This window comes from Symphalangus syndactylus, chromosome 8 (genome assembly GCF_028878055.3).
Source record: "Symphalangus syndactylus isolate Jambi chromosome 8, NHGRI_mSymSyn1-v2.1_pri, whole genome shotgun sequence".
NCBI classification, from domain to species: domain Eukaryota; kingdom Metazoa; phylum Chordata; class Mammalia; order Primates; family Hylobatidae; genus Symphalangus; species Symphalangus syndactylus.
The window spans coordinates 107,695,487-107,708,427 of NC_072430.2; the positions used below are offsets into that span (position 1 = coordinate 107,695,487).

At 43.2% G+C, this 12,941-nt stretch overlaps 1 protein-coding gene across 7 annotated transcripts in view; it reads left to right on the plus strand.

The window, feature by feature from the left end:
- The window catches only part of CYP20A1 (cytochrome P450 family 20 subfamily A member 1), a 60,166-nt gene that overhangs the window by 20,274 nt on the left and 26,951 nt on the right, over positions 1-12,941 (plus strand). For 6 of the 7 annotated variants that reach the window (XM_055290324.2, XM_063644980.1, XM_055290323.2 and 3 more), the window contains one exon: positions 8,217-8,384. In XM_055290324.2, the coding sequence (XP_055146299.1) occupies positions 8,217-8,384 (168 nt within the window). Of the gene's footprint in view, positions 1-8,216; positions 8,385-12,941 lie in introns of those variants that run through there. The other variant, XM_055290326.1, reaches the window with a different exon arrangement.

Genomic DNA, 12,941 nt, shown 5'->3' on the forward strand with positions numbered 1-12,941 from the left:
AGGCAGTTATGTTGCCTCTATTTAAGCACTCACCAGTCAGAATCTTCCTATTCTGCTTAAATACCCAACATTTGTCACTAAGAAATAATTTTGTATTTAATTGTGTATCCCCAGGAATTTTGCCCATTTCTCTTTGCCTTGCTTTCAATCATGATAGAAGCACCTTTTTCTTTTCAGTAATATTATTGTTAAAAGCCTTAATTATTTTGTCTTCTCTACTTCAAACTAAGTAATTCTGACTTCCTTAATCATTTATCACAGGCTCTGTTCTCCAAACTTTCAATCTTTTCTATTGTTCCATATTCCATTGTTTTCTCCTCCTACTCATTAAGAGGCAAATTAAGGTGGTTTTTTAAGTTTTGGTTTGTAGACTGCGTCGTTATGTGAGAAATTTACTTTAGGTTTATATTGTCAACCCCATAGCACAAGCTAGGTACTTAATTTAGGCATTAGTCAGTGATATAGTTTGAATATTTGTCCCTGTGCAAATCTCATGTTGAATTGTAATCCCCATTGTTGGGGGTGGGGCTTGGTGGAAGGTGATTGGATCATGGGAGTGGAGTCCTCATGGCTTGGTGCTATCCTCATGCTAGTGAATTCTTGTGAGATCTTGCTGTTTTAAAGTGTGTGGCACCTTCCACCCCTCTCTTGCTCCTGCTTTTGCCATGTGACTTTCTACCTCCCCTTTGCCTTCTGCCATGATTATAAGCTTCCTGAGGCCTCATCAGAAGCCAGATAGGCACCTGGCACCATGCGTTCTTTATAAATTACCCAGTCGCAGCCGGGCACAGTGGCTTATGCCTGTAATCCCAGCACTTTGGGAGGCCAAGGTGGGCATATCACGAGGTCAGGAGTTCGAGACCAGCCTGGCCAATATGGTAAAACCCCATCTCTACAAAAAATACAAAAATTAGCCAGGCGTGGTGGCACATGCCTGTGGTCCCAGCTACTCGGGAGGCTGAGGCAGAAGAATCGCTTGAACCCAGCTAATTTTTGTATTTTTAGTAGAGACAGGGTTTCACCATGTTGGCCAAGCTGGTCTCGAACTCCTGACCTCGTGATCTGCCTGCCTCGGCCTCCCAAAATGCTGGGATTACAGGCATTTTTTTTTTTTTTTTGAGACAGAGTCTCACTCTGTCACCCAGGCTGGAGTGCAGTGGCACTATCTCAGCTCACTGCAACCTCCACCTCCTAAATTCAAGTGATTCTTCTGCCTCAGCTTCCTGAGTAGCTGGGATTACAGGCACCCGCCACCACGCCCAGCTAACTTTTGTATTTTTAGTAGAGACAGGGTTTCACCATGTTGGTCAGGCTGGTCTTGAACTCCTGACCTCAGGTGATCCACCTGCCTTGGCCTCCCAAAGTGCTGGGATTGCAGATGTGAGCCACTGTGCCCAACCTATTTATTTATTTTTTGAGACAGTGTCACTCTGTCATCCAGGCTGGAGTGCAGTGGCGCAATTTCTGCTTATCGCAACCTCCACCTCGTGAGTTCAAGCAGTTCTTGTGCCTCAGCCTCCCAAGTAGCTGGAAGTATAGGCGTGTGCCACGACGCCCGGCTAATTTTATATTTTTAGTAGAGACGGAGTTTCACCATGTTGGCCGGGCTGGTCTTGAACTCCTGACCTCAGGTGATCCATCCGCTTTGCCATCCCAAAATGCTGGGATTACAGGCGTGAGCCACTGCGTCTGGCCTGTTTTTAATTTTTAGAGACAGGGTCTCGCTTTGTCACCCAGACTGGAGTGCAGTGGCACAGTCATACCTTAATACACCTTCCTATACCTGGGCTTAAGTGATCCTCCAGCCTCAGCCTCCCAAGTAGCTAGGATTACAGGTGTGTGCCACCATGGCCAGCTAATTTTTAAAATTTATTTTTGGTAGAGAGAGGGTCTCGTTTTGTTGCCCACCCTGGCCTTGAACTCCTGACTTCAAGCCATCATCAGTCCTTGGCCTCCCAAAGCCCTAGGATTACTAGCATGGGCTACCAAGCCCAGCTGGTATCTGAGATTAAAGACAATTTATTTCCTTTTTTCCAACTTTAAGATTTTTAGTTTCTTTTCCTGCTTTATTGCCAAACATTCCATTATATATTTAATGTCTTTAAGATTCATAGTGCTTTCTCTCTCTCTTTTTTTCTGTTTTTTCTTGATTAGTGTTTCCAGAGGTCTTTATCTATATGGGTCCAATAGGAGAAAGAAGGCATATAATTATTTGAACAGGGAAAGTTTTATATAAAGAATTATAGGCTGAGCATGGTGGCTCACATCTGTAATCCCAGCACTGTGGGAGGCCAAGTTGGGAGGATTGTCTGAGTCCAGGAGTTCAAGACTCACCTGGGCAACATAGTGAGACCCCCCCACCTCTACAAAAATAAAAAAAAATTATAATAGGGGCTACTCTAAGGAGAACTCTAAAGCATATAGGAATACAGCTGGGCACAGTAACTTATGCTTATAATCCTAGCACTCGGAGAGGCCGCGGTGGGAGGACTGCTTGAGTTCAGAAGTTTAAGACCATCCTGGGCAAAATGGCAAGACCCTGTCTCTACAAATAAAAAGTAAAAAATATATATTAGCTGGGTGTGGTAGTGCATGCCTATAGTTCCAGCTACTCAGGAGGCAAGGCAGGAGGATGGGAGTGATCACTGCGCACTGCATCCTGTAGCTCCTGGGCTCCTTTGTCTCCTTTAAAAAAAAAAAAAAAAAAAAAAAGGAATAGCAGATATAAGGAACAGTCACAAACCCCAGAGCCAAGACAGAGGGCACTAAGAAGACCCCTCTTCCTCAGGACTGAGATTCAGGCTTCTTGGAGGAGCCACAGCTGCTGTGAATGGCAGAGGGGTTCCTATGGTGCCATATTAGCAAAACTTGTCGGAAATCTGCCCTTTGGACCTGGTTGGAAATTTATCCTCTAGTATGCTGTCCTTTAGGGTGGTGGGGAAAGCTGTTCATGGAGAGGTGTCTCACCTGAGGCACAACTTTTTTGGGGGAGTTGGCAGGGCAAGCTGCTGGCCACTCCATGCTGCAGGAGGTGGTGCAGGGTTGGAGGACATCTCTTACAAAAGCATCCACGGGGAGGGCTGATGGGGGAAGTTGCTGGCTGCTTTCCAGTGCACTGCAGGACCCTGACACTGGAAAGCTTCAGACATCACAGTGGCCTGCTCTGTGACAAGCAGGGGAACCAAGAAGCAAAACTCTTCTTACAAATGTCTCTCTAGCACCTTATACTGAGAAAGCTTAACATCATGCCAGGTGGCAAAGGAAAAATATGTAAAGGACCCAAGTCGATTTTTATATTATTTTATTTTATTATTTATTTTTAAATTAGAGATGGTGGTCTCACTATGTTGCCAAGTCTGGTCTCAAACTCCTGGCCTCAAGTGATCCTCCTGCCTCAGCCCCTCAAAGTGCTGGGATTACAGATGTACACCACCATGCCAGACCTGCAAGTCTATTAACAGCGAGGCAGAAAGAATGAATTTATAGGTTGGGGCAATACATTTCTAACTGACATAGTGTCTTTGAATTTTGTTAAATTTTTTTACATGAACCAACTTTTTTCTCTATATATTATATTTGTTTTCTAATTTTGTTTATGCTCTTATGTTTATTTCCTTCCTTCTTCTTTCATTGGTTTTAACTTGCTATTCTTTTTTTAGTTTCTTGAGATGATTGCTTAGATCGTTAATAAACAGCGCTTTCCCTCCCAATATATGAATTTAAGTCTATACATTTCCCTCTATATTTCTGTCATATACAAGTTTTTTTGTCGTTGTTGTTTTTTGTTTTTTTTTTTGAGATGGAGTCTTACTCTGTTGTCCAGGCTGGAGTGCACTGGCGTGATCTCGGCTCACTGCAAGCTCCGCCTCCCAGGTTCATGCCATTCTCCTGCCTCAGCCTCTCCAGTAGCTGGGACTACAGGTGCCTGCTACCACACCCTACTATTTTTAGTAGAGATGGGGTTTCACCATGTTAGCCAGGATGGTCTCAATCTCCTGACCTCGTGATCCGCCCGCCTTGACCTCACAGAGTGCTGGGATTACAGGCGCGAGCCACTGTGCCCGGCAAGCTTTTTTTTTTTTTTTTTTGAGACGAAGTCTTGCTCTTGTCCCGCAGGCTGGAGTGCAATGGCGCAGCTCACTGTAACCTCTGCCTCCTGGGTTCAAGCAATTCTCCTGCCTCAGCCTCCCTAGTAGCTGGGATTACAGGCTCCTGCCACCACGCCCGGCTAATTTTTGTATTTTTAGTAGAAACGGGGTTTCACCATGTTGGCCAGGCTGGTCTCGAACTCCTGACCTCAGATGATCGGCCCACCTCGGCCTCCCAAAGTGCTGGGATTACAGGCGTGAGCCACTGCACCTGGCCTTTTTTTTTTTTTTTTTTTTTTAAATTTTAGACGGAGTCTCGCTCTGTCGCCAGGCTGGAGTGCTGTGGCACGATCTCGGCTCACTGCAACCTCCAACTCCGTGGTTCAAGCGATTCTCCTGCCTCAGCTTCCCGAGTAGCTGGGATTACAGGCGCCTGCCACCAGGCCCAGCTAATTTTCTGTATTTTCAGTAGAGAATGGGTTTCACCATGTTGGCCAGGATGGTCTCGATGTCCTGACCTCGTGATCTGCCCACCTCGGCCTCCCAAAATGCTGGAATTACAGGTGTGAGCCACTGCGCCTGGCCCGTATGCAAGTTTTGATGTGCTGTATTTCCATTATCATTTAGTTCAAAATAGTTTCTAATTTCCATTGTGCTTTCTTTTTTAGCTTAAGGGTTATATACAAGTATAGTGCTTAAATTCCAGAACGGTAGAATTTTTCTAGTTATCTGTTTTGTATTGATTTCTAGCTTAATTGCACTAATGGCAGAGAATATACCTTCAATTATTTCAATCCTTTGAAATGTCTTTGAGGCCGGGCGCAGTGGCTCACGCTTGTAATCCCAGCACTTTGGGAGGCCGAGGTGGGCGGATCACGAGGTCAGGAGATTGAGACCACGGTGAAACCCAGTCTCTACTAAAAATACAAAAAATTAGCCGGGCGTGGTGGCGGGCGCCTGTAGTCCCAGCTACTCGGAGAGGCTGAGGCAGGAGAATGGCGTGAACCTGGGAGGCGGAGCTTGCAGTGAGCCGAGATTGCGCCACTGCACTCCAGCCTGGGCGATAGAGCGAGACTCCGTCTCAAAAAAAAAAAAAAAAGAAAAGAAATGTCTTTGAGACTTGCTCTGTGTCCCTGCATATGGTTGTTTTTGGTAAATAAAATGGTGTGCTCTCTGATTGTTGTTGATCTTTTTTATGTGCTTGTTCTTTTTAGCTGCTGAGAGGAGTTTTCTTCCTCTGTAATTGTGGATTTGTGTATTTTTTATTTTAGCTCTGTTGAGCTCTGTCAGGTTTTTGTGTGGGGGCGTGGGTGTTTTGTTTTTGTTTTAGAGACAGGTCTTGCTCTGTCACACAGGCTAGAATGCAGTAGTATGATCATGGCCCAATGCAGCCTTGAACACCTGGACTCAAGCAATCCTCCCAAGTAGCTGGTACAGGTGTGCACCCCCATACCTAGCTAACTTTTAATTTTTTTTGTAGAGTTGAGGTATCACTATGTTGCCCAGGTTTGTCTCAAACTCTTGGCCTCAAACGATACTCCCACTTTAGCCTCCTAAAGCTCTGGGATTATAGGCATGAGCCACCGTGTCCAGCCTCTGTCAGTTTTTGGTTTATATGTTTGGAAGTTAGGAAATTGAATGTTTTCCAACTTAGTCTTACTATATATTCTTGATACTGACTACTTTGTCATTATGAAATATCCCTCTTTATCTCTAGTAATCTTTCTTGCCTTAAAGTTTATTTTTCTTGATACTAACTCCACTAGCTTTCTTTCAGTTAGTGTTTAATGTTTTATCTTTTTTCATTCTTTTACTTTCAACCTCTCTGTCATCATAATTGGAGGATGTCTCCTGGGACTAGTATATAGTTGTATTTTTTTAATCCAGCCTATTTTAATCTTTTAATTGAAATATTCTGTTCATTTGTAGCTAATGAAATTTCCGATGCATATGGGTTTAAATTTTACTCTTTGTATACCATTTGCTATTTGTTTTCTTTTTTTTTTTTTTTTTTGAGACAGAGTCTCGCTGTCGCCCAGGCTGGAGTGCAGTGGCGTGATCTCGGCTCACTGCAGGCTCCGCCCCACGGGGTTCACGCCATTCTCCTGCCTCAGCCTCCCGAGTAGCTGGGACTACAGGTGCCTGCCACCTCGCCCGGCTAATTTTTTGTATTTTTAGTAGAGATAGGGTTTCACTGTGTTAGCCAGGATGGTCTCGATCTCCTGACCTCGTGATCTGCCCGCCTCGGCCTCCCAAAGTGCTGGGATTACAGGCGTGAGCCACCGCGCCCGGCCTGCTATTTGTTTTCTATTTGAGCTACCCCTTTTATACTTTTATACTTTCTTTCTTTTTTTTTTTTTTTTTTTTTTTTGACGGAGTCTTGCTCCGTCGCCCAGGCTGGAGTGCAGTGGTGCAATCTCGGCTCACTGCAAGCTCTGCCTCCTGGGTTCACGCCATTCTCCTGCCTCCGCTTCCCGAGTAGCTGGGACTACAGATGCTTGCCACCACACCCGGCTAATTTTTTGTATTTTTAGTAGAGATGGGGTTTCACCATGTTAGCCAGGATGGTCTTGATCTCCTGACCTTGTGATCCACCCGCCTCGGCCTCCCAAAGTGCTGGGATTACAGGCGTGAGCCACCATGCCTGGCCTCTTTCATGCCTTCTTTAGAAATAATAAAATATTTTTGAGTATTCCATTTTCTCTGTTAGCTTATTAGTTATATATTTTAACTATTTTAATATTTGTTTAGAGTAGGGTTTTTCACTTTTGGCAGTATTCACACTTAGACCTGTGATTATTTATTGTAGAGGGCTATCTTGTGCATGGTAGGATATTTAGTAGCATCTGTGGCTTTTACCTCTAGATGCCAGTAGCACCTCACCCCAGTTGTGACAATAAAAAAATGTCTCCAGACATTTCTGAATGTCCTTTGAAGACAAAATCACCCTGGTTGAGAACCGCTGCCCTAGAGATTACAATAGGCATTCTTGGCTTATTATAGTCTAATGTTAATGATAACTTTTACCAATTACTCAACAATGCCAGGGCCTTACTAACTCCATATTCTCTCTCCCACCTTTATACTTTGATTTTGTACACTAATTATTCATTTGTTATGCACCCACATTCCGTTATTCATTTTCTGTGTTTTTCTTTCAGAGCTCTTTACTTTCTGTGTGTATCTATGTCTTAAATTTTCCTTCTACCTTTATTTTATATAAAGATAAGGGATTTTGATTCTATCGTAAATCCAGGATGATCTCATTAGAGATCCTTAATTTAATTACATCTACAAATTTTTATTTGTTTGTTTGTTTGTTTTGAGACAGAATCTCGCTGTTTCACCCAGGCTGGAGTGCGGTGGCGTGATCTTGGCTCATTGCAACCCCTGTCTCCCAGATTCAAGCTATTCTCCTGCTTCAGCCTCCTGAGTAGCTGGGATTACAGGCGTGCACCACCACACCCGACTAATTTTTGTATTTTTAGTAGAGATAGGGATTTACCATGTTGGCCAGGCTGGTCTCAAACTCCTGACCTCAGGTGATCCACACACCTTTGCCTCCCAAAGTGCTAGGATTACAGGTATGAACCACTGTGCCCGGCCTAAAGCTTGTTTGTAATCTTTTTACTAGACTCTGTTTTTATTCCATAGGTATTTAATAAATATTCGGTGAAGGAAGGAATGACAAAGAGACTGAGAGGTTTCTGTCACTGAAGTATGTTTAGGACTTTTATATATATTCATGTGTTTATTGATTATTATGTCACAGGCATTCTGTGGCAGACTTTTCATTATTTTTAATTAGATACCAAGAGTATGGTCTTTTAATTTCCATTGGGTTTAAGGTTTTTCTATCTTTGAGTTTTTAATTTATGTTTTCTGTTTTTATTGTTGTGGTAGTGGTTCTGTTTAGTTTTACATATCAGCCCTTTGCCAGAAGCTGAACCTGAACCATTGAGGATGCAATTATAGATGGAGCTAGTGTTAGTCTGACAGATTCCTACCTGAATGTTGACTTTGGTTACAGAGTTTAACTGTTTGCTATTAAATGAATCTACTTAGTAACATTTTCTGAGATTTAGAAAGAATAAATAGTAATCATTGTGCTTTTCTGTTCTCTTTCAGCTTTCAGAAGAATTATTAGATAAATGGCTCACCTACCCAGAGACCCAGCACGTGCCCCTCAGCCAGCATATGCTCGGTTTTGCTATGAAGTCTGTTACACAGATGGTAATGGGTAGTACATTTGAAGATGATCAGGAAGTCATTTGCTTCCAGAAGAATCATGGCACAGTAAGTCTGGGGCTAAATTTAAAATTACTCTTTCAGGCTGGGCACGGCAGCTCACACCTGTAATCCCAGCACTTTGGGAGGCTGCAGTCAGGAGTTCAAGACCAGCCTGCCCCACATGGTAAAAACCTGTCTCTACTAAAAATACAAAAATCAGCCGGGTGTGATGATGGGTGCCTGTAATCCCAGCTACTTGGGAGGCTGAGGCATGAGAATCACTTGAACCTGGGAGGTGGAGGTCACAGTGAGCCAAGATCGTGCCACTGCACTTCAGCCTCGGTGACAGAGTAAGACTCTGCCTCGAATAAATAAAATAAATAAATAAATAAAATTATTCTTTCGTCATTAGCCAGGCATGGTGGCATGTGCCTGTTGTCCCAGCTACTGAGGCTGAGGCATGAGGGATTGATTACTTGAACCCAGGAGTTCAAGGCTACAGAGAGCTATGATTGCAGCACTGCACTGCAGCCTGGGAGACAAGAGTGAGATCCTATCTCTAAAAAAAAAAATAATAAATTAAACAATTATTTCATCATACTGGGTGGTTTAATAATACAGATTGTTGCCTATCAAGAACAAGGCTTGGCTGGCTGCAGTGGCTCACACCTGTAATCCCAGCACTTTGGAAGGCCGAGGCAGGCAGATCACTTGAGGTCAGGCGTTTGAGACCAGCCTGGCCAACATGGCAAAACCCTGTCTCTACTGAAAATAAGAAAAACTAGCCAGGCATGGTGACTTGCGCCTGTAATTCAAGCTACTTGGGAGGCTGAGGCACGAGAATTGTCTGAACCCGGGTGGCAGAGGTTATAGTGAGCCAAGACCGCACCACTCCACTTCAGCTCTGGGTGATGGAGTGAGACTCTTGTCTCAAAAAAAAAGAAAGATCTCGGCCGGGTGTGGTGGCTCACCCCTGTAATCTCAGCACTTTGGGAGGCTGAGGCAGGTGGATCACGAGGTCAGGAGTTCAAGACCAGACTGGCCAAGATGGTGAAACCCCGTCTGTACTAAAAAATACAAAAATTTGCCGGGCATGGTGGCAGGAGCCTATAATCCCAGCTACTCGGGAGGCTGAGGCAGAGAACCGCCGAAACCTGGGAGGTGGAGGTTGCAGTGAGCTGAGATTGCACCACTGCACTCCAGCCTGGGCTACAGAGCAAGAGTCCATCTCAAAAAAAAAAAAAAAAAGCGATCTCACCGCTGTTTCCAGGATTTTCTTCCAGTTGCTGATATCTATCCTGCATATTTTTATGCTGGTGTTTTTTTTTCTTATAACTTCAAAATAGAAATAATTTTAAACTTCCAGAAAACTTACAGTTAATACAAGGAACTCCCTCCCTCCCATATATCTTTTACCCAGGTTCAGCAGTTGTTTACATCTTGCCCCACATGCTTTTGTCATTCATCTCCTATCTATCTGTCCATTCCTCCCCCTTTCCTCAAACCATTTGAGAGTAAATTGAACATTTTGCCTGTTTTCCTCTAAATATTGCAGTTGATATTTCCTACGAGCAAGGATATTCTGTTATATAGTGACAACATAGTTATCAAGTTTCTTTGGTTGTATCAATAATAATCTTGTAGATTCTCAGTCTCCTCCCCTCCAATTCCAGGACCCAATTCATGATTACTCAGTACTTTTAGATACCAGATCTCTTTAATCTGGAACAGTTCCTCAGCTTTTCTTCATTTCTAGACCTTTACATTTTTGGATAGTACAGGACAGTTATTTTGCAGACTATCCCTCAATTTGAGTTTGATATTTCATGAGTAGATTCAAAATACGTATTTTTGGCAAGAATGTGATGTTTTCTTAATATTACTAAAAGCTGTCAAAGGAAACTTTTCAGACTATAAACAGGACTTATTCTTCCTCAAATGATTTGTGTTTTGTTTTTCTTTTACATCCACAGCCTTGCCACCAGAGTGGGCTTTCAAAGATTTTTTTTTATTTGTATAAATTTATGGGTTATATGTATAATTTTATTACATGCATAGATTGTGTAGTGGTAAATTCAGGGCTTTTAGTGTATCCATCACCCAAATAATGTACATTGTACCCATTAAGTGATTTCTTATCCTCCTGCCCACCCCTGAAATGATCTTTTAATGTCTGAAATACCAAGGGATTGCCATTATCCAGTCATGCCACCAGGAATAATAACCAGTTTGTGAATTCAGAGCTATTGACGACTGCATCATGACTGCTACTTATATGAAAACAGTTGGGAGATGTCATCAGTTGTAAGATGCATACTGATTTCACAGGTGTTAAAATGTGAAAAAACATACATCTTTCCTTCAGTTGCATATTGTATGTCCTAACTGCCCCCAACAAACATTGTCCCAAGTATTTTTCCACCAATATTAGTGTACTCTTACCCTGTTCTTTTGACAACATTTAGAATCGTTGGTCCTTAAATATTTGCCTTTCTAGGCCAGGTACGATAGCTCATGCCTGTAATCCTAGCACTTTGGGAAGCCAAGGCAGGAGGATTACTTGAGCCTAGAAGTTTAAGACCAGCCTGGGCAACACAGTGAGACCCTTGTCTCAAATTTTTTTTTTTTTTTTTTTTTTTTTTTTTATAATTAGTGAAGTGTGGTGGCATGCACGCCTGTAGTCCCAGCTACTCAGGAGACTGAGGGGAGGATCACTTGAGCCTGGGAGGATCACACCACTGCACTCCAGCCTGGATGATAGAGTGAGACCCTGTCTCAAAGAACAAAATTTTTGCCTATCCAGTAAGCCAAAAATGACATTTTATGATTGAAATATATAGTTCTTTTTTTTTTTTTTTTTTTTTTGAGACGGAGTTTCGCTCTTTATCGCCCGGGCTGGAATGCAGTGGTGCAATCTCGGCTCACTGCAACTTCCACCTCCCAGGTTAAAGCAATTCTCCTGCCTCAGCCTCCCCAGTAGCTGGGATTACAGGTGCCCACCACCACGCCTGGCTAATTTTTGTAACTTTAGTAGAGATAGGGTTTCACCATGTTGGCCAGCTGGTCTCGAACTCCTGACCTCAAGTGATACACCTGCCTTGGCCTCCCAAAGTGCTGGGATTATAGGCACTTGTCACCATGCCCGGGTAATTTTTGTAGTTTTAGTATAGATGGGGTTTCACCATGTTGGCCAGGCTGGTCTCGAACTCCTGACCTCAGGTGATCTGCCTGCCTCAGCCTCCCAAAGTGCTGGGATTACAGGCGTGAGCCACCACGCCCGTCCTGTGTAATTCTTTTACTACTTGTGAGGTTAAACATCTTTTTGCCTTGGTGCAGTGATTCACCCCTATAATCCTCACACTTTGGGAAGCCAAAGCAGGAGGATTACTTGAGCCCAGGAGTTTGAGTCCAGCCTGGGCAACATGACAAAACCCCATCTTTGCCAAAAAAAAAACCACACGAACATTTGCTGCATGTGGTAGTACATTCTTTTAGTCTCAACTGCTTATGAGGCTGAGGCTAGAGGATTGCTTGAGCCCAGGAGGTGGAGGTTGTAGTGAGCCATGATTGTGCCATGGCACTCCAGCCTTGGAGACAGAGCCAGACCCTGTCTTAAAAACAAAAAACCAAAAATCATATTTTTATACTTTTATTAAACACTTTGGTTTCTTTTGTGGGATTTTTTTTTATGTCCTCCGCCTATGTTTCTTCATTATTTTATTTACTTTTTTGTGACACAGTATCACCATGTTGCCCAGACTGGTCTCAAACTTTTGGGCTCAAGGGATCCTCTGACCTCAAATAGGTGGGATTTTAGGCCCACCTGGCTGTTTTGCCTATATTTCTATTTTTTTGTTGCTTTTTCTTACTAATCTAGAACAGCTCTTTATTTTTAATCTGTTTTTATTTCCTTTCACATTTATTTATAGTAAATAAAAGTTTTGTGATACTTTTTCAGTATCACAAATGTTAATGTTTTTATGTAGCTAAATCAAGTTAACTCTTTCATTGTGAATTTGTGCCTTGTGTTCTGCCATATTTAGAAACTGCTTTTGAACTTTAAGGGTCTTATATAAATATTTACTTTTTTTTTCTTTTCTTTTTTTTTTTTTTAGGCTGCAGTGCCACAGTCTCGGCTCACTGCAGCCTTCACCTCCCAGACTCAAGCTATCCTTCCACCTCACCCTCCTGAGTAGCTGGGACCACAGATGCTCACCACCACACTGGGCTAATTTTTTGTATTTTTCGTAGAGACAGGGTTTCACCGTGTTCTGGAACTCCTTAGCCCAAGCAATCTGCCCGCCTTGACCTCCCAAAGTGCTGGGATTATGGGTGTGAGCCACTCCACTTGGCCTACTATTCATTTTTACAGTAGTTTCAATAGTCTGATTTTTTTTTTTTTTTTTTTTTTTTGAGATGGAATCTGGCTCTGTCCCCCAGGCTGGAGTGCAGTGGCATGATCTCGGCTCACTGCAAGCTCCGCCTCCTGGGTTCACGCCATTCTCCTGCCTCAGCCTCCCGAGTAGCTGGGACTACAGGCGCCCGCCACCACGCCCGGCTAATTTTTTTGTATTTTTAGTAGAGACGGGGTTTCACCATGTTGGCCAGGATGGTCTCGAACTC